The sequence below is a fragment of the Carica papaya genome, chromosome 6 (genome assembly GCF_054855325.1).
Source record: "Carica papaya isolate Zhongbai chromosome 6, ASM5485532v1, whole genome shotgun sequence".
In the NCBI taxonomy this organism is placed as follows: domain Eukaryota; kingdom Viridiplantae; phylum Streptophyta; class Magnoliopsida; order Brassicales; family Caricaceae; genus Carica; species Carica papaya.
This window is the reverse complement of record NC_142314.1, coordinates 4,488,783-4,509,553: the sequence shown is the minus strand read 5'-3', so window position 1 is coordinate 4,509,553 and position 20,771 is coordinate 4,488,783. Positions and strand designations below refer to the sequence as shown.

The window sequence follows — 20,771 nt, the reverse complement described above, 5'->3', positions numbered from 1 at the left end:
CCCACAACACATGAACCTTTTTCTTTAACATTTCAAACTAGCGAACTGTCCCCATACCCCGTCCGGTATGAGCACCAAATCACTAAACCTCAATACCCCGTCTGCTATGAGGGTGAAACGGGTCGTCCCTATACCCCGTCCGATATGAGTGTCAAATTACCAAATCTCGATACCCCGTCCAATATAAGGCAACGTTCACGGTAAGGTTCTCTATGCACTCGGTTCGTCCACCATCTCTCAGCATATCCAGTAAGACGGTCGTTTTATCTATTTATTTAATTACACAATTTTTCATTTTTCTTTAATCTTCATTTTTCTTAATTCAACCGTAAACTCATAAAACAAACAACACATGCATTCAAAGTTATACAATCGATCAATTAGATACTATCATGCATGCATTCAAGTCGTAAAAACAATCAACAGAAATAACAGTAGATAATTTTCGGTTCAGACTTCATTAGTAACCCGTAATTAATTATGGATATTTTCTAAATTGTACAAAATACCGTATTATTGTAAATTTGACTTCAATTTTATAACAAATAATAGGGTGAGAGATTCTTATACAATTCGATATCCGAAAAACGAAACTTATTGATTGAGCTTACCGGCGGTCCCTGAATTTTCTAAATATTTTTTTGAGGATTAAAATGCACTATAAATATTTATAAATATCCCAAAAAATTCAAAAATTGTGTCAGGACCCCTTTTCGGCTAATTTCGGAATTTCGGCAACGGCGTTGCAGCTCACAACGGCGATCTGCCTCGGGTTGGCTATTTTCGGCCGATTTTGCATCAATCTTTGCGAGAAAACACGTTAAGGGGTCTCGGTTGGCCCAAAAAAAAAAGAAAAAATTGAAACTCATCGGCAGCAAGGCTCTCCGGTGCGGCGGCTTCGCCGGCTCACTTTTGCGATTGAGTGTTTTGCTTCGATCAACCTGTAGAGAAGGAAACGGTGATTACAACGGTGAAAAAATTTCACATAACAGGAATCGGGAAGGGTCTCATCGGAGGCAGTTCTTGCAATTTTCTGCGGCAACGCTGCCGGACTTTACTCGCAGTTTTCAGCTAATCTGCCAGTCCTTTTGCTCCGATTTGGCCATGGGGGTGTTTAAAATTGAATTCTAAGCAAAGGAAAATTTTTTTACCTCTTTTGGCGGTCGAAAGTGGCTCTGGCGCGGCGATAGGTGGCGGCAGCTCTCCTTCCTAGCGGTTGGGTTTTCTTCTCCGGCGAGGGTGTCTAGCGACTAGGGTTAAGGTTTGGTATAAAGATGGTTATTTATATACGTCTCCTTTTAATCTGGACCGTCCATCGCGTTTGATCTGAACTATCCGATCGCGATTAAATAGGGAGTAAATCTGAACCGTTCATCGAGATCTGATCTAGACCGTCCAATTGCGTTTAAATAGGAAATGGATCTGAACCGTTGATCGCGTTTAAATCTGACTGCTCGATTATTTTTTAGGAAGGAACGTATCCGGACCGTCCGTACACGCGAGAGTGAAGCTAGGTCGTCCGATTGCAGGCACACGGATCGCCCGCGTGGCCTTCCGCCTAGCATTGCATCAGTGTCCATTGCCACGCGGCACATTTTGGTTCGTCGGGGCTACTGACTGGACATCCTACGTGATATAATTTTCTTAAATTGTGTTTTAACCTCCAGTTTTCGAATTTTCTTTTAAAAATACCCTCAAAACTTAAAATTTAACCTTTTTTTTTCAAAATTATTTTTAATTTCATAGTTCATCAATTTTTTTTATTTTTACACTAAATTAAAATTAAAAAATTATACTTATAAATTAATTTAAATTATATTAAAATTAATTTGAATATTATATTATGAGTTTTTGATATTATAATTTTATCAATTTAAAATTTTATTCTCTTTAAGTAATTAATTTTCATATTTTCATGCGATTTAGTATGTTTTACACTAAACCTTTTTAAGAAAGATTACTTAGTAAATATTATAAGAGAAGGATATCGTTGAGTGTGAAAGATAAGGAACAGGTAAACAACAAGCTTCCTGAGTAACATAAATTCATACATGGGAATTCTCCAGCTTTAGCTATATCTATTCCAAAAAAAAGATCAAAAACACACACATATATATATATATATTATATTATATATATTATCTGGAGAAAATAATTCATAGTATTCATTTTGCATCACAATCGTAGAACAAATATAGATCACAAGTTTGCCAAATATAGACTTAAACTAAAACAGATTTATATGGATGTAAAGACTATGCATACCCAGGTTTGGGATAACCATCAGTTTCCATGCATAATGGCTTTTTCATCTTCTCCCAAAATCAGTCATGTTAAGTTCATAAACAATTGAATTCATTGCAATATGAACCAAAACCTGCATACATGTCAAGTGGGTAAAATGTTTTTGAAAAGAAACTCAACAAAAAACTCTTAATAAGCTAAGATAACCAGCCCTTACCCATATGTTGACTAACATATATTCTAAATATTTCTGTATGTTATTTACTTTTAAGTCTTCTTACAAGCTGTGAATTTGAGAAGTTGGAAACAAGTAATTTCTGTATCTTGTCTATGATCATGGTATTCAAAGAAATTCCTAGGAAAAATTAACTCTGCAAAAGACCCAGATAGAATTACATGCTACAATTCATCATAGCTGACAAAGAGAATCTATCTGGGAATTATCTAAATATAATATTAAAAGGTTTTTGATTAAGCATTCAAGACTTGCCTACCTAAACAGATCCTACCATATCTGAAGAAGAACAAACAAACAACTTTTTGTAAGCAAGAATTTTCAGATTCATTAATGTGGCGAGTTGGTCCTCTCAGGTTCATGATGATGCCTAGCATCTCTTGCCTTTCCCCAATCATGAAGCCTCAGGTGTAACTCAGCAGCAGCAATCAAGAACTGAACTGCCTGAATTGGACTCAAAATACCAAGTACGGATTTAAGTGTTCTAAGGCGTAGATCATCAGCTTTATGGAGTATCTGTTGCAAGCCTTCCTCTTTAGACTCCAAAGTGGACTCAACTCGCTCCTCCAGTCTACTGCTTTCCTGAGTTGACTCATCATTTCTCATCGACTCAGTTACAAGGTGGGATAATTCAACCATTGATGCATCTGCTACTGTCTGTTGATGCTTCGCCATCTTCTCAGTTAACTCTCTTTCCTGTCTGATAATTCTTCTTTGCAACTCATCAACCTGTTCAAGCTGAGTTGCGGAAAGACTCCCCAAATCGTCCATCCTCAATCCACGAAAGAACTCATCCAACCAGGACTCCATTCGTAACCCAGAGTTTGAGTAGAGCAAGTGAAAAGCCGTGGAAGGTCGCCAGCCACCAATCCAAATGAAAGCATCCTCAAGGGAGCTTCTCCATGAGGGTGAAAACATGGCTAACACATCGTGTTTTGCCCACCATGATTTCGCTTCATAGTAACGCTCGTAATGCTGTTTGATTCGGTTGATGAGTGGTTGCAGAATCCTCTCATCCACATCCCCAGAAGCAAAAGAGAGTGAAGCATTAGGTTCGGCGCTTTCATGGTCTTTGGATGCAGAAATGAGTTCTTGTAGATACTGGTTCTGTTCAACAAGCCAGCATTCAAAGAAGTTGGAGAAGGAATCACGGTTTGATTTGCCATTTCTGCTGGCTAAGGCGAAGTAGTCAGCACTGCTGGGAAGTGTGGACATGGGTATTAGCTACTTGCTATTAATAGTCTTGCCGAAAAATCAGAGAACCCCTTCTAGGGTAGTTTTTATAGGATATTGGGGGGGAAGAGAAAAGATCAACAGTTTCTTTTTATCCTTTTGGGTCTCAGTTGTATCATACTTAAGAAACTTGAATTCTTAATCTTTTAGAAAGAAATAAGGGAGTACATCTATTCCAACTTGAATTCTACTCTGAATCTATCAAGTGTGTGTATATATATATATATATAGAGAGAGAGAGAGAGAGAGAGAGAGGATTGGCGTCAAATATTAGCGTTAGGCATTTGGTCCGGTGTACCTAAAATTATGGACCCAACTTGTGCAATCTTACAAAGGGAGTCAGGATATGCAAGGGGGGTGTTTCAATCAGCCAAAGAGGATAAATAACAAGACAAGTTGATTGCTTTGTCATTCTCAAAGCAGGAAGATCACTAGCAGCCACTGATTTTTTGAAAAGTTCATACCCTCTTCAATTTTGGGAGAAGTTTTAGCTCCCCACAAAATTTGAAGTGAATTAATAAATGGGTTTTCAGAAAGTTTGTAACTTTATTCACTGTCTTACTCCATATTCTTATATGATCCTCACCTTCTTCCTTAATTCTTATGAAGATTGTTCCTTTCCGTTTTTTTGGGAAAAAGTTTATACCCTCTTCAAAATTTGGGGGAAGTTTTAGTTCCCCACAAAATTTGAAGTGAATTAATAAATGAGTTTTCAAAAAGCTCGTAACTTCATTCATTCTGTCTTACTCCTTTCTATTCTTACATGATCCTAACCTTCTTCCTTAATTCCCCATCAAGATTGTTCCTTTTTTTTTTTTTTCTTTTATCTTGTAAACAAGCTAAAATCTTATCTAAAATTTGTCAGTCTAGTGACAAGAAAGAAGAAAAGAAAAGGAGGAGAAAAAGTTTTCCATGGGAAATATGTGGAAAGTAGGGTATTTGGTTATGTGGGAAGTGTGTCTCTTTCCGGTTCTTTGGATATTCAACCTAAACAGATTGGTTGCTCATGTGGGCAGCACCATTTGTTTAATCACCACAACTTGTAGGACAAAGATGTCAGCAGCAGGAGATGAATGGTCAAATTCTCTTTAGCTTTTAATTTTTTTATGTATGAAAAAGACAAATGCTTCTCAAATTTCTCATCACTGCATGTGGATTTTAAGAACAAAAGTACAAAGAGTATGCGTAAGAACATTTATCCAAACACCATTGTTGTTATTATTATTATTTAATAAATGAAACTGATAATAAAACTCAAATTTATCCTCTTAACTTTGATTTTTTTTAAAAAAAAAAAAATTATTACAAGTGAAAAGAAGATACCCACAATCAAGTTAAAGACACTAGGTAATGTTTTTGACTTCATATCATATCTTTTTTCATTAAGAAAAAAAAAAAAAAAAAAAAACCCCGCAAAAAATGAAAAATATTGAAAATTAAGTTATAAAGATTAGAACAAATATGAGATAATTAATTTAATAATTTATATTTAAAACCAAAGAAATTTAGCGGATCAAAGAGTCTTCAACCACTTATAAGTAGCCATTATTGGGCGGAAGTTTTAAATTTGAAGGCCGTGCATGGTTAATGGCTCAGTAACAGCCGCCTTTATCTTCAAAGTTTATATTTTTTTTTAATATCCTTTTGCTTTAAAAATGGGATGCAACTTGGATTTAACATATTATATTATACCTATATTGTATTCTACCTATGTCATTATATATTTCTGAACAAATATATTATATTATGGAAGGGACAAACCCAGAACTTAGATTGTTTGTTTGTCCCCAGTAGCATTTAGAAATAATAATAATATACGAACAAAACATTGCAACATGCTTCTTGTTTGCAACTGCAATTGGCAATACATTATTACTTTTTGCCGATTAAAAAAAAAAGTCCAAATTTTTATAATTTTTAGAATAATATAAATCTCTTCTGTACGTACTTCTTTTTATGTGTGTGTGTGTGTGTGTGAAAGCAAGCTGGTAGGATCAAAACAATGGTGTTTGTCATTCAAAAATTTTCCTTTGAAAGTAACCTGCAGAAGTCAGAAAAGGCTGGTTCTGATTTCTTCATGTATTTATTTCCCTTCTCACTTTTTCTTTCCTTTTTGGACTTCCGAGCCCCTGTTACTTTTTTTAAGCACTAACAGAAGTTCTTTAAGGACGCATGTTATATGAAATTAAAAAATTTAGTAACTAAATTAATGGATAGAATAAAAATTAACTGAAAAAGTAGACCAAGCATTGGGTGTTAACAGGTGACATATGTTTCTCAATAAAAGTTTTTCCCTTTATCTTTTCCCTTTCATTTTAAGACAGAAGTTTATATTTTGTGAAAAAAGAAAAGAAAAAGAGAGAGAGAGAGAAACTATTCGTCTTAAATCCCAAAATCCCAACCCATAAGAAAGTATATTGCTTTGAAATATGAAAAATAAAGATACCTACACTCCGAAAGATCTTCCTCACTTGTATCAACAAAATAAATATCTTTGATCAATACAGAAGAATCCAGCATACAGGAACTTTAGCACCTTAGAATTTCTTCCGAGTCAACCGAACGGGAATCGGGAATCGGATCTATCAATACATTATCTCAAAATTATAAAAGGAGTCATAGAAGATATGAAAAGAAAGATATATCAGTTAATTAAATTCCAGCTTCAGCAGGAACCGAATGGGAGAATCAGATCTATCAATATTTCATCTAAAACTATAAAAGGAGTATTAGAAGATATATTAAAAGAAAATATATTTAAGTCCTGCATGAAGCAGTAAAGAATGATAGGTATGAAAGTTTTTCCACATACCTCCACTCCCACCAATTTACAATAGGAACAACTAGGGTTGTGCACAGGTAGGTTAGAGAATGACCTAGTAAATTCTCTCTGCTGTAGAAACAGGGCGTAAAAAGACCACAATGACGGTAATGTTATCTTTGCTCCCACGTTCTGCTGCTTCTGTTGCCAACCTCTTTGAGCACATTGCAGGCTCCTTGACAGTATCTCTAATTATGCCTATAACCTCTGTATTGCTCAGAACATCCCAGAGACCATCACTTGCCATCACCTTAAAATTAACCAAATCTTTCTTTCAGTCATAAAAACCTGATTCAATTCAACCATGCTATGACCACTCACTAGATGAAGGTAGAATAAAAGACATCAAGAATGACATCCAGTATTGCAAGTTTTGCATTTTAACTTCTTTAACATGTTTGATCATTATATAAGAAAAACACACAGCAAGAAGTCAAAATATGTCATGAGAAGTTGAGAAAATAGAATGCAGAGAACCAGTTAGCTGTAAAAATGCCAAATCCATGCATCCATGCATACATATAAAAACGTTCTAGCCAGAACTAAATTCCTACTCAAGCTGCATTAATATACATTCTTCCCAAACTTTTACTGGAAGCTGCACACACCATATGTCCCAGCTATAACATTATTTTTTTAGCTATTTGCTTGGTTAAGATTTGAGATCAAATTTTGTCCAAAATTCTTCCGTCTCTTTTCCTTTCTCTCAACATGCCACGCCCCTCCTCTCACCCAGGAAGTTCAAACAGAAAAAAGATAAGTCCATGTGTTATTACTTATTTAAAGTACCATTTTTCATCAAAATAATAGTCCTCACCAGGAATTCATCATCGGCTGATAGTATAGTTTCAGTTGTCTCAGGTTCTGCAGTTACAGCTGGCTTCAGATCATCATCGCCAATGGAGCGGGTAACCTGTCAGAGAAAATCAATAAATCAACTTGGTGTGATATTTGAAATAGAAGAAGAATTAACAAAAGAGCATTGAAGTTAGGTTTCATAGCCAGATCTTTGGCACATTCTTGCATTCCTGAAGAAAACCGAGTATAAAAACAACAACGAAGGTCGAGAGAAGCTCAAAGAAGAGAGTAATACTCATTATGCGGAATTTAAAGAGAAATTGGTTTTTTTTAGATTGAGAATGAACATTTACATGGATATATATATATATATATATATATATATATAACTTTTACAAAAAGAAAAAATAAGAAACTAATTACAGTGAATCAAATGTCCATATTAGTGGACTACCTAACTGGTACCCCATAATTTTTTAAGAAAATTAATTTTCTAACAGAATATTGAGAGATTTTCCAACACTATCTAAACAAAGCAACTGTCTAAATGTCAACCAAAACAACCGAAATTATTTCAAAGAAAAGTGTCCTTACCATGTACGAAAAGCTCACACTCTTCTTTTCCTCTAAGTACAGTGTTCACTGGATTGCTATCAGACAAGAGGAAACTAAGTCTACACTTTAACTCATAGCATATTCATTCGCAATATAAAACAATCTTCTCTTTCCGTAGAGCAACTCAATAACTCCGATTTTCTCTACCTTTTATATACAAGCTAGAAAAGCTACCTTATTAATCACACTGAACCATATAACCAAAGTAACTTTCATAGAAAAACAACATCATGATCTGACAGCATCAAGGAAAAGGGAAAGACTAAAACCTGGAGAGCAGCCGGACCAACCCTCCATGTATCAACTTGCCATTTGACTTGTCCACCTGCACTGACTACACGCTCCCTCTCCTCCGGACAGCTTGCAACATGATCCTAAAACAAGTTAAAAGATCAACTCATTTTGGATGAAAATATTTTCATATTTAAGCAACAAAACATCATAAGTATCTAGGAACCTAAAAATACCTTACTTAAAGCAAATGAGCAGCCAGCACGACACAAAATTGCCCTACAATCACCAGCATTAGCAACAAAAAGCTTGTTTCTAACTATTAGAGCAGCAATTGCAGTGCAGCCAGGATGCCAATCTTTCTGAGTAATTCTCTTGGATTGGCGATGGGAATCCAGTTCATTTCTGAATGCAACATCTGTTCTAACAAATGCTTCTGATAGCGCATCAGCAGGACTGTTGATTTGCACATAAAAAGTAGTCTGTTAAAATGTGCAAGTGCACATACCATATACATTAGTATACATACAATTTATTTGTGTGCATTTGCTTGTTAGAGAGAGGACTTAAGGATAAAAAAAATGGCAAATGAAAGACACCTGATAGTGGAAACCAAACTTTGCAGGAGCCCAGGTAAGAGACGAACAGAAAACTCTGCAGCTGCTGCACCTGCTTTAATCCAGCAAAAATTCAATGCATTAAAACGTAACAAAACCAAATAAACAGGACTGGGTGCCTCTGGGAACAAAATGAGGAAGAGTGACCTTTAAACCCCGTAGGAGACTTCACAATATAATAGTAGGGATGATCTTCAACCCGTCAATTCTACTGTGATGCTTTTGTACCATAATTGAACCAAAATAAAAACAGTGAAACATGCATAAAAATTACTTGGACAATTATCTTTTATCTAATCGGTCATGCCTCCAATATTTCCCAAGTGTCTCTAAATGGTTACTCCGACAAACATTAATTTTTCCTATAACTTGCGAAGAAGGCATCTTGTGCCGTTCTTTTGGCTGGAAACTAGTACTACCAGAAAAGGTTTATGACACAGCATCAATCAATTTTAATTGTAACTGGAGTGGAATCTGTTCTTCCTCAAATTTGGTCCCGATAGAGCACCCTTAGTATTGACAATTACTCTTTGCACACCTCTATGGCCATCAAAGATTCCAAATAGATGAATATCCTGTTCATTGCCCATGTAGGGCATGAGGAAGTGAGTATCCTCCATATTTTCCCTTCTCCCACATGTTGCAAAAGATCCACAAGAAAGTACAGGATGGTAAGTCAAAGGATCACTGGAAGGATCAAACCAAAATTTCAGACGAGAATCAGCAGTCAGGGAAGCTTGCTTGGAGAACTCTTCTCCTTGCTTGAACCAAGTAATGGCATTGTGACAGATATGACGATTTTCTATGGAATCCCTCAGCTGGTCACCAAGAGAAATAGAAAGTTGGTGGAGGGCCATATTATCTTCTTCCCCTATCTTTTGGTGTTCCAATACTGTATCCAGTTCTGAAACTATGTCATCAAAAGACGGTCTCTTTCGAGGATCTCCCTCCCAGCATTTCTGTATCAAGGAAAGTAAACTTTCCGGTGCAGATGACTCAAGACCAGCTAGAGCAGGTCGTAATCGAGCAGAAACCACAGCAGCAGTAAGTTGCTGCTCTGTATAGTTCATCTCTAGAACTGTGTGAGCCTGCCAACAGAAATATGTATATCATAGATATATGTAGACATTGCATGCACGCCTATGTGTTTAATTATCCCCATGATATTATCTACAGCAATTAGTTGTAACTTTTTTATAGAAAAAGAAGATCTATTAAGGTAAGAGGAAAAGTATACAAAGAAAGGAGAAAGAGATATCCTCCGAAAGTTACAGACGATAACAAACCAAAAAAATAAATAAATAAAAATCATAAAGAATATAATAAATTGATGTACAAAAATAATGATCTAATTCCGATAGAATTCGGAAATAGGCAGGTCAAATAATTTTTCATGCGCTTTGATCCATAATGATGTGAAAAAGATCACCCTCTCTCATATCTAATATGTACTATGGTCATAAAACATTTTTCGGTTTTGTGAAAGCAATATTGTCCATAAGCCAGCAAAGATAGCCCCTTACAGTAAAAGTTCCACTTCCTCTTTCACTCCATCACCCTTAAAATATGCCCTTAAAAGGCTTTCAACTGTGGGAGGAGTGGCCATGTAATACAGAAATTAGTTGTGTTAATGTAATTTATTGTAATTATAGATGCCACTCAAAAGTGAAATCTATCAGATATAAGACATCAAAGCAAGATGTCTCAAGGACCCGATTCTAATAAAACTTTTAATTCATTAAAAAAAAATTATTTGAACTTGAGATTTGATTATGTAACAAAAATGTACCTCATATTAACAAAGGATTGGAGTGGGATGACTATAATATAAATAATATTAAACTGGTGATCCGATATGAAACTAAGTAAATAAGAAACAATGAGTAAATCGAAAGATAAGTAAACTGTTTGATATTCTTTTGGTACATTGTTAATGATAATTTCTTTTGCCATTTATAAAAAATAAAAAAAATAAAAAAAAATAAAAAAAAATAAACAAGAAGTCAAAATATGCTGGCTTGACAAAGACTGATAGAAACTGTTTGATATTCTATCCAATAGCTCCTATATCTTTCTCCCTCAAACTGATGACTAGGTCTATGAAAACCACTTTTCTAACCAAAAAAGAAAAAAGATAAGAACAGAAACAGAAATTCTATATGTTTTGATTCTACATTGAGGATAGAAGTAATAAGTACTGCACAACTTTTGTGAAAATGAGTCCTACATTATTTCCGCCTGAAATCCAATCATATTTGCATCCAAGCTTTTCACACTCCAGTTGCACATAAGGTAAAGGTTGGAGATACTAGATTCATCATTCCTATGAATGTCCTCTTGTACCAATGACCGTGTCGGTTGAGGCTCTTGGTAATTTGTACAGCTGACTATGGGATTCCTGTTGTACTTATCAACTTCTAAAGCTCTAATACATGCATCTTCCGATGAATCAGGGGAATAGTACAAGAGTTCTCTCTTAAGGTATGCCCCAAGCCATTGATTTTAAATCTAGTATCAGATGTAGGGTTCTTCTTCAAGGCCACACCGTAAGTAGTAATTTTTCAAACCTACATAAGTAAACACTTACATTAGAGGCCAACTGTATAAGATTAAGTAATTGGTCAACCAATTGTCTCTTGTAGTAGGTTGGTAAATACTTTTCTTTGAGCTTCTGTTTCATCACACTCCATTGTGCTACGGAGACTCCTCTAAGTGCTCACGATTGAGTTGGACAACTTGCCAAAACTTTCTAGCTAACCTACTTAGTTTCATCTCAGCAAATCGGACTCTTTCTATGTCTGTCATCTCATACTATTCAAAGTAATCATCCATGCTGATTAGCCAATCTAGTAAGACATCAAGATCTAGTTTATCATTATAGCTAGCAACATCTATCTTCACTCACTTGGAAATGTCAGAGATCTTTTCACTCTAGTCTCTAGATTCTGATGATTGCTTCCTCCCCTAAAGCCATGATGGGATTGTCTAGGTTGTTCACAATGCCTAGGTCTATCTCTAAGTTGATTGATTTCATCCTCATTGGAGGTTGACACACACAGATGAAGATCATGATAAGGGTCTTCTCTAGGCTTTGAGGGCTGACCCATTCGTTTAGTTTTATACAGAGAATTAGTTTGAACAGACGAATGTTCATGTGCTCCATCTGTTTAAGAGGGAACTCAAGATTCTCATCAATTGTGAATTTGCCTTTTTCTTGAATTTTATTACTTAGTTCCAAGACAACTAATTTCGAGGTCTCAATATCGATACATTTTTCTGTCATGACTTTAATAGGGTGAATAAAGAAGGATGACCAGAAAAAGTGATGGTAAATTAAAAAAAAAAAGAAGTAATAGTAAGAAAAGAAAGATGCTAAAAAACCTATAATTGCTAAAAGTAATTTTTTAAAAAATAAAAGTATAAGATGTATATTGATATGTTGGTGCCAGGGGGGCACTACCAACATATAAAAAATTCACGAGTCAATAAATATGTCTATAATGGAGCCAAAATCATCCAAACTATCAAGGTTATGACCCAAAATTACGAAACCAAAATAATGAAACCATCTATTCTTATATTAACAAAATTATTTTTTTTTCCTTTTAAAAGCTTTATTGTTTCTTTCTTCTCAAATAACCCAGAAAATGGTTAGTGGGATTAATCTGTAGCATTTGTTCCTTTTACACAGCTCCTCCCAAGCCAATAACTCACTCATAACAGACCCAGCCATAGACCAGCAGACATCCATGAGCCCATAGACCAGTGACCAGAGATTGTAAGTGAGAGGACACCACATCAATATGAGGTTGCTGGATTCTGCGCTATTTTTGCAAAGGAAACATTTGTTGGCCATTGTTATACCTCTTTTCATGAGATTATCGATAATTGATATGTGTTCTTTCACAGTTTCCCAAGCAAAAAGTGAAATTCTAGGAGGAGCATGGGCCTTGCAAATCAGTTTTGTAGAGAAATCCACACAATCAAATCTTCTGTGCCCATCCAGGTAGCTGTAGAAAGATTTTACAGAGAAAATACCTTTTTTTTTTCAATTTCCATATTAACTTATCATCTTGATTGCTGAGTTGGATAGTAGCCAAAGCTGTAGCAGATTTCTGTATTCATCCACCTCCCAATCCTGCAAATTCTTGTTGACCACCATAGTCCAATCACTGCAATTATCGTCTCCTAAAGCCTTCTCAATGAGCATGTCTTTGTCTCGGGTGAAAGCAAAAATCATAGGGAAGCGAGTCTAAAACTTTTTAGACCCGCACCAAACATCAAGCCAGAATCGCACCCTATTACCTTTACCCACATTCTTAGAGCAATCAAAGATGGTTTAATTGACTTGCATAATAGCCTTTCAGAAACTCATACCGAAAATGCTTTTTTCCAAAGCGAATTGGTCGTGTCCATCATTTCCAGCTCATTTGTAATCAATAACCTTTTTCCAAAAGCTATCATTGTCATTCCAGAATCTCCAGATCCATTATCATGAGAGCCCTGTTCAGAACACTTAAAGATCTCAAGCCCCGGCCACCTGCCTCAATATGGCACTTCACCTTCTCCCATTTTACTAAATGAAGTCTCCTATTTCCTTCCTCATCTCTCCATAGAAATCTGAATTGAATCGATTCCAATTTCTTCGTCACCTTATCTGGGATAGTAAGTACAGACGAATAATCGATCGGTAGGTTAGATAAGGTGCTTTTAATGAGTGTCGATCTACCTCTTTTTGAGAGGAATTTCCCCTTTCAACCAGCCAATCTTTTTTCAAACATATCTATAATCGGATCGCAGCATCTAACATCTTTGTATGTCGCACCCAGATGAATACCCAAGTATTTTATAGGTAACTGTGTGTATCTGCAACCCAGAACCTGAGCAAGAGAAGTCCCCAAACTGTTCGCGCTGATCCCAACTAACCCAGGTTTATTCAAATTGATTTTGAGGCCAGAAATAGCTCGAAAGTAATAATGATATTAACTACTTAAGAATGCAAAATAAGGCTCAAGAATTTCTTTTTTCAAATAAATGTAAGGGGAGGCTAAGAGAAGGTAGGTAGGGTGTGGGGCTGAGTTGTGTAGTGACCTTTTTTTTCATTTTCAGATGAAGGTACAACTAGGAGAAAAGGAGGTATAATGCAAGGGTTTTATTTGTATGTTTGAAGGAATAGATTTGCCTAGTCAATTTGATATATTAATCTAGTTTCAAAGTAGAAAATCCTACTTGTATGAAGCCATTTCAAGCCATTTCAAGCCCATTCCATTCCAAGTTCTCCAACAATATTGCAAAAGGTATTGCAAAAAGTTGTAGGAAGAAGATAACCTTTGAAAATTTAAAAAACAGCTCCAAAAGTGGCTTAGATCCTCACACAGCTTGCTGGAGATGCAGCGGACAGCAGGCTTGTGTTGAGAAAATTTGGGAAACATGATTAATTGATTGATATAGGACAAAAAGAACTATAAGACAAAACTTAAGGAAATTCTATTAAGAACAAACTTAGAGATCTTAGATTTCAATAATCAAAACAATACCTCAATATTTGAATAATACTCATAACTAGTGTACCTAATAACTAAGTAAAGATACTTTATTTATAGGAACTAAAATACATCAAAAATAGAAAATCTAGCAAAATAGGAAAATAAGTTAAATAGAAGAAAATTAGTAAACCTTTATATTTCTTTTTATTGTAAACAAAGAAAACCTAGAGTAGAAAAATAAGTTAAATGGAAGGAATAAGGAAATTAGGAAATCTTCCTACTTCCTTTTATTATAATATTTTCCAAAACTTTACTTATACTATAAAAGGAAATTAAAATTCCCTATACCTTTTAGTGAAAGAAAAGGAAATTAAATTTTCCTATTCTGTTTAGTGTAAAATTTCTCAAAACGATTATTCTCCTTTGTTAGTTCTACATAAGTGTAATGAGTCAATTTATGTACAAATCCAAATTACACTTACAAACCGTATATCAGGTACTACAATACTTGAAGGGGACCTCAGGGAAAGGTATCGTGTTCAAAAGAAAAAACAAGTTATTTCTTGAAGCATACACTGATGCAGATTATGCAAGATCTTAGCGGACAGAAGGTCCACCACTGGCTATTGCACCTTCTTTGTACAGAATCTGGTCACTTATAGAGAAGTAAAAAGTAAAATGTGGTAGCATGATATACCGCAGAACCAGAATTTCGAATTATAACTCAAAGGATATGTGAACTACTATAGTAAATGATGATCTTAGAAGACTCGAAAATTAAAATGGATGGCCTGTGAGACTCTATTATGGCAATAAACTGGCAATCGGTATTGTCCACAATCCAATGCAATACGACATAACCAAATACATTGAAGTTAACAAGCATTTCATCAAGGAAAAGCTAGATAGTAGTTTGATACATATACCATACATTCTCATCTCCTCATAACTTGTCGATGTGTTAACTAAGGATTTAAGTTATTCCATATTATAAATAATTATTGTCAAGTTAAGAATGAACAATATTTATTCACCAGCTTAAGGAGGAGCGCCGAAAAGTGTATATAAGTGTAAGAGTAAAAGATATAGTAGCAAAATACCTACATATGCAATTAATCATATGTTTCTTTTTATTATTTACAAAGAATATGTATATACAGGCCTTGATACTCAATATCAAACACAACATTCATTCTTCCATAGTAACAGCAGAGACTATGCATATTCTCCAATTACAATATATTATATTACTGCACCCATAATCCAAACAAATGACAATTTGATAAAGATACTAACCTGAGCTTCTGCACGAAGATCTGTATATGGGACGATCCCAGTGAGAAGCTCACTGCAGAGAATAGAAATACAATATCATTACATAGAAAAGAAAATAGATAAACAGCTTTAAACAAAAATGCTTTTGAACTAAATAAAGAAAATGTAAAAAATAAAAACAATCAAGAGCTGTCTAAGGATTAATGGCACAAGATCTGGTTTAACTCCCCAAATCTGCGGAAAATTAATTCCTAAAATCTCTCAACAAATCAAACAACTGATACGTAAGAATTCCCATAACTGCTGGAAATTAATTCCCTAAATATCTCAACAAATCTGCAAAAACATCTGCTGGAAATTAATTCCCCAAATCTCTCAACACTCTCCCTCAAGTTAGCTTAAAGATGTCTTCCATTATCAGCTTGCCAATCAACTTGATGCCGCTTTGATAAGATAATTAGGGAAAGTCAGCATGCTTTTGTGGTGACAGGCAAATCCTTGATGCTGCTTTGATCGCTAACAAAGTGGTAGATGAACTAGCATATAGAAAGAGGGAAGGGGTGTTGTACAAGTTAGAAATGAAGAAGACTTATGATCAAGTGAATTGGGGTTTCATGGATTACATGCTCGCAATGTTGGATTTTGAGGAGAAATGGAGGTGCTGGGTCAAGGCATGCATTAGTACTACCTCATTTGCGGTGATTGTCAATGGTGGTTCATCAACTTTCTTCCAGGCACCTCGAGGGTTAAGACAGGATAACCCTTTATCCCTTTGTTTTTCATTGTGGTCATGGAAGCCCTTAATAGTATGATAATAAGAGATAAGAAATGTGATTTATTCAGAGGTCTGAAGATTGGAGTGGGGGAACAGACTGAGGAGATCACTCATCTGTTTTTTGCTGATAATGCAATATTTTTCTCTGATCTTGCTCATTTTCGGGTGTATGCACCCAGTTCTTGGCAGAACGTTTGTAAGAGGGATAGGATCAAACTATGGAAAGACCAATGATCGGAGGATGGTACTCTCAAAGAGAAATTTCCCTAGATTTACACTCTCCCAGCAGAGAGAGATCAAGATATTTGATTCAGTTGTGGAGATTGGAGGAAGAGAGAAAGAATGACAGGTCTTAGTGCTAAGAAACCTAAATGACTAGGAGATCGGTGAATATGAGAACCTATTAAGTACTTCATCCTATGTGACGTTAGAGGGAGAAATAATATTCCTGCTGATTTTTGAGAAAAAATAATAATTTTATTTTTTACCTTTTAAATTGTTGCACTTAAAATATTTATAGAATTCCTATTCTACTGATAAGAAAATTTTTATTATATTAAATTTTTAATTATATGAGATTATTATTCTCATATAATCCTAATTACATAATACTAAATAAATAAATAATAAAATATGCTACTCAACACCCTCCCAAATTAGTGCAAGAATAATATACATGTCCAACTTGCAGACTAAGTTTTGCAAACTAAGTTACAAACTGAACCCAGATCTGTGAGGCAGCAGCTCAGCTCGATTCGACTACAAAATGACTCAGGTTCGGATTAGGCTCAAAAAGGAGTCGGGTACGGCTCAAAACAGCTCAAACTCGACTCAAAACAGCTCAAACTCGATTCAAAAGAACTCAAACTCGGCTCAAAAAATGACTCGAAATCGACTCGGCTTGGTAGTGACTCGGACGCGGACAGCTTGGCTCAAGCGCAGACAGACCAGATCGGGGTGGCCCAACACACGGAATGGCAAGATTGAATGTCCCCGTGTGCAGAAAGCTCTAATGGTGCGCAAAGGACATCTGTCCAACAATGCAGCGCGGTTCAATGCGCATCGAGAGCGAGGTGGCGTGGGGGAGATCTAGACAAGTCGCCTCCAAGCGTGGAACGACCGAAACGATGTAGCAAAGGGCACAGAACAACGGATTGGCCAAATGCACGCAGCCACGTGAAAGCCGGAATCTTGACATGCCATCTGTACTGCATCATGTGCAAAATGCCAAAAAAGGACCGGATATTGGTGTGCAATGGCTGTGCAACACAATTTTGACCGGAATGAGCTGATTCCTAACAACGCGTGGGGATCACGTGCTTCCACTGACAGCAGCGCGTGTGGCTCACGTGTGGCAAAAACGGCTCTGATCTAGTGTCAATGAGCAGCGACTTTGACTGGGTGGTTGGTGAGGTTGAATTTTTTTTATAAGTGAGTAGCAACTCAGCCTATTTTATTATTTTACAGTTTTGAAAAAATCATGAAATTAAAATCTTAAAATAATCTTATTTTGGCTACGATACCATATTGATTTTGGAGAAAAATAATAATTTTATTTCTCACCCTTTAAATTGTTACACATAGGGTCTTATAAAAATTCATATCCTACTAATAAGGAAATTTTTATTCTACTAAATTTATAATTGCATTCCATTGTTTCCCCGTGTAAAATGACAGAAATATACAATTTCATAACCTAGTGCAGCAAAATTTCTTGATTTATCTTAAATTCTTACTTGATTGATATCCCAAAACTGTAGACATCTGATTTTTCAGTATGTATTTCTTTCCTCAATATTTCAGGCGCCATGTAAATAAGAGTGCCAACCATGTGCTTCTTGTGGAAACCACCAGTTGGCTTGCCAGCTGATCTCCAACTATCAACAGAAACTCGTTTAAGATCACTCTTGTATTCCGCCAAACCAAAGTCTGCTAAATGTGGATGAAGGCTCTTGTCAAGCTGTATCACAAACATTAATTATGTTACTAGAAGTCAATTTGCCTGCTGGATAAATTAACTGATTCAGCTGTTTCAATCCAATCTTACAAATAAAAAACCAACAAAGAAAAATTGGAGCTTATAGAAGGAAATTACAAGAACATTTGCTGGTTTCACATCCCTATGTACAATCCCATGTTTATGAAGGTATTGCAATGCCTTTGCTGGAGAAGGAAGAAGGATAAAAGGGTAAAGACCTTAATATCATCCAAAGAAACTCTAAAATGTATGATTGACACACACACAACCACCAAAAAAACAAGGAATTTTTTTCTACGCGTATCCACAAAAATATCTACTAAAATAGTCAACAACAAACTGAGTTAGTGGTAAGAGCACAAGTTCCATCAAGGCATGGCAAAATGAACAAGGAGGAAGTTCCAGAAAGGAAAAAGAAATGGTCTCTTGTGAACTCGAATTGTGACAGTGAGCAAACTACCTCTTCTGCTATGAAGTCATCAAGTGAGCCTGACTTCCATTATCACAATATTCATCCAGTAATAATAATTTTATGAGAACCTATACCACAAGGTAGAACACTAGAAAAAGTTTTACTCCACTGTTCACAGCAACAATATCTTACATCTTCAAAGGCAAAAGAACCATTTAGTTATTCAAAGTTTTTTAACAGAAATAGGCACATTTTCCCTCCTTTCATTACCTCCTAAGCCTCAACCTGTGAATGAATCTTTTCCTTCCCTTCCTTTTCAACCACACAACTGACAATAAAAGAGCTTTGGTTCCATCCTCTGCCTTTTCCTTTCCTCTTACTTATGGTTACAAATGTATGTTTAGAATAGAAGTCCCGAAATCGCATATGTAGAAATCCAAGAAATCTAATTACTTTTTCAGAATACAGAACTTGGCCAATAGAACGCATTTGTTACCCAGCCAAAAAAATAAAGAAATCTCTGCAATTCTTTACTTATTGCCTTTTCCAAGAGACTGGCTAAATCCTGACCACGAAACATGTACAATATGAATTCTGACCAAAAAGAGCTAACATCATTAAGCTCTAAGATAGAACTGCCTATCTGAGTCCTGATATCTCATCGGTATTCAACATAAAGTGGAACAAACAAGCCTACATAAAGGTAGTGCAATCTATTTTTAGCTTTTTTGGATGTCGACATCATCCAATGTTACCCTATCCATTCCAGCTAATTACTAGAGCCAAGAGATCTTAATATACAAGCTACAATACAACAAACTAGCAGAAACTAAACAAACGAGAAAATAGTTGTCCCATCATAGAAAAGAGATTATGTTCATAACATTCATTTCTGAAGTTAACATCAATTGCAATTTCAAACAAAAAAAGGTATTTACAGATATCTCCAATATAACAAAAAGCGATACCTAGCTGGATTGTGATCATGAGCACTTGACCAATGCTGGGGGTCCATTCTTCAATGTGTAATTTCTCTGCAAGATTGCCAGACTCATAGAATTCAAAGAAAAACAAGTAATTGGGTGGCTTCGCATGTGCAGCAACCAGTGTAGCTATTCCAGGGTGATCTAGCTTGCTTCAACCGTAAGAGAGAAGAGAAAAAAGCAAACACATATTTTACCATCATTATTTTCTCAAAATTCATAATACCATACATGCATACATGTCAGATATGTGAGTACATTATATATGCTGCGCATACCATGCTTCTATCCATGACTTATTATGCATGTAACCCAATGAAAATACTAAATATCTTTTTCCTAAGTTTTTTCCTTTTAACAGAAGTAAATTCTTCACCACAGTCCTAGCAATGAAAATGACTAGTAACCAAGCCAAGCCATCTCCATGGAGCAGTATCGCACAAAATCTATATTTGTATATATGCATGTTGTATGTGTGTGTATTTGTGAGTCCATACGTGTGCATATGTATGAGAAAGAGAGTGTCTGACCATAAAAGCTGCAACTCCTTATGGAACTTGTCAAGATCATCTGAAGTAGACAAGATAGGCTTCTTCGCAGCGACTTTTCTCCCATCCAGAATCGCTTCATACACCACACTCTCCGCCCCTACATTCACCCAATCGCGACAATATTATTCGTCGAACAAAATCGACGAACTCCACAAGTATATAACAAGATCAACACTACAAAGACAACCTCATAACATTATATCGCGGCTGCTTTCACGATCAAACACAGAAGGCAGAAACCTTAGAAATAGAATTTGAAAGAGTTATACCTCTTGCAATTGGGGAAAGTAGAGTGTACGACGACGGACGGAGGTGAAGAGGAATGGTTTTGCTGCTGCAGCAACCTCTTATGCAAGTGTTTGGCTCCATAATTTCTAGCCCCATCGTTTCCTATATCTTTCGGTCTAGTCTCTCCACTGTAATCAAACAAAGAAGAGGACGATGAATGAATGACTGAATAGTGCGGAGAAATGGAGGTTGTCCCAGCAGCAATTTTGGAGCATAAATTTATTACCAG

The 20,771-nt window shown here is 35.8% G+C and overlaps 2 protein-coding genes across 7 annotated transcripts; both read right to left on the bottom strand.

Moving 5' to 3' along the window:
• Positions 1-2,480: 2,480 nt before the first annotated feature.
• Positions 2,481-4,321, bottom strand: LOC110816415 (protein DOG1-like 3). Its single transcript, XM_022044596.2, has one exon. It carries the CDS (start codon positions 3,692-3,694, stop codon positions 2,810-2,812), a length of 885 nt encoding a protein of 294 aa, XP_021900288.1. The 5' UTR covers positions 3,695-4,321; the 3' UTR covers positions 2,481-2,809.
• A 2,019-nt stretch (positions 4,322-6,340) lies between these two features.
• On the bottom strand, positions 6,341-20,771 carry LOC110816438 (protein kinase family protein / protein phosphatase 2C (PP2C) family protein). 6 transcript variants are annotated; one of them, XM_088222201.1, is made up of 12 exons: positions 20,524-20,758; positions 20,234-20,351; positions 19,689-19,855; positions 18,426-18,493; positions 18,067-18,290; positions 15,577-15,628; positions 9,333-9,882; positions 8,777-8,849; positions 8,414-8,633; positions 8,216-8,320; positions 7,351-7,446; positions 6,341-6,783 (listed from the first exon to the last, which is right to left on the bottom strand). In XM_088222201.1, exons 1-12 carry the CDS (start codon positions 20,636-20,638, stop codon positions 6,589-6,591), a joined length of 1,983 nt encoding a protein of 660 aa, XP_088078327.1. In that variant the 5' UTR covers positions 20,639-20,758; the 3' UTR covers positions 6,341-6,588. The 6 variants fall into 6 exon arrangements, with proteins under 6 accessions (XP_088078327.1, XP_021900327.1, XP_088078328.1 ...); XM_022044635.2 differs by having other exon boundaries at positions 8,777-8,846; positions 20,524-20,756; XM_088222202.1 differs by having other exon boundaries at positions 19,689-19,847; positions 20,524-20,748.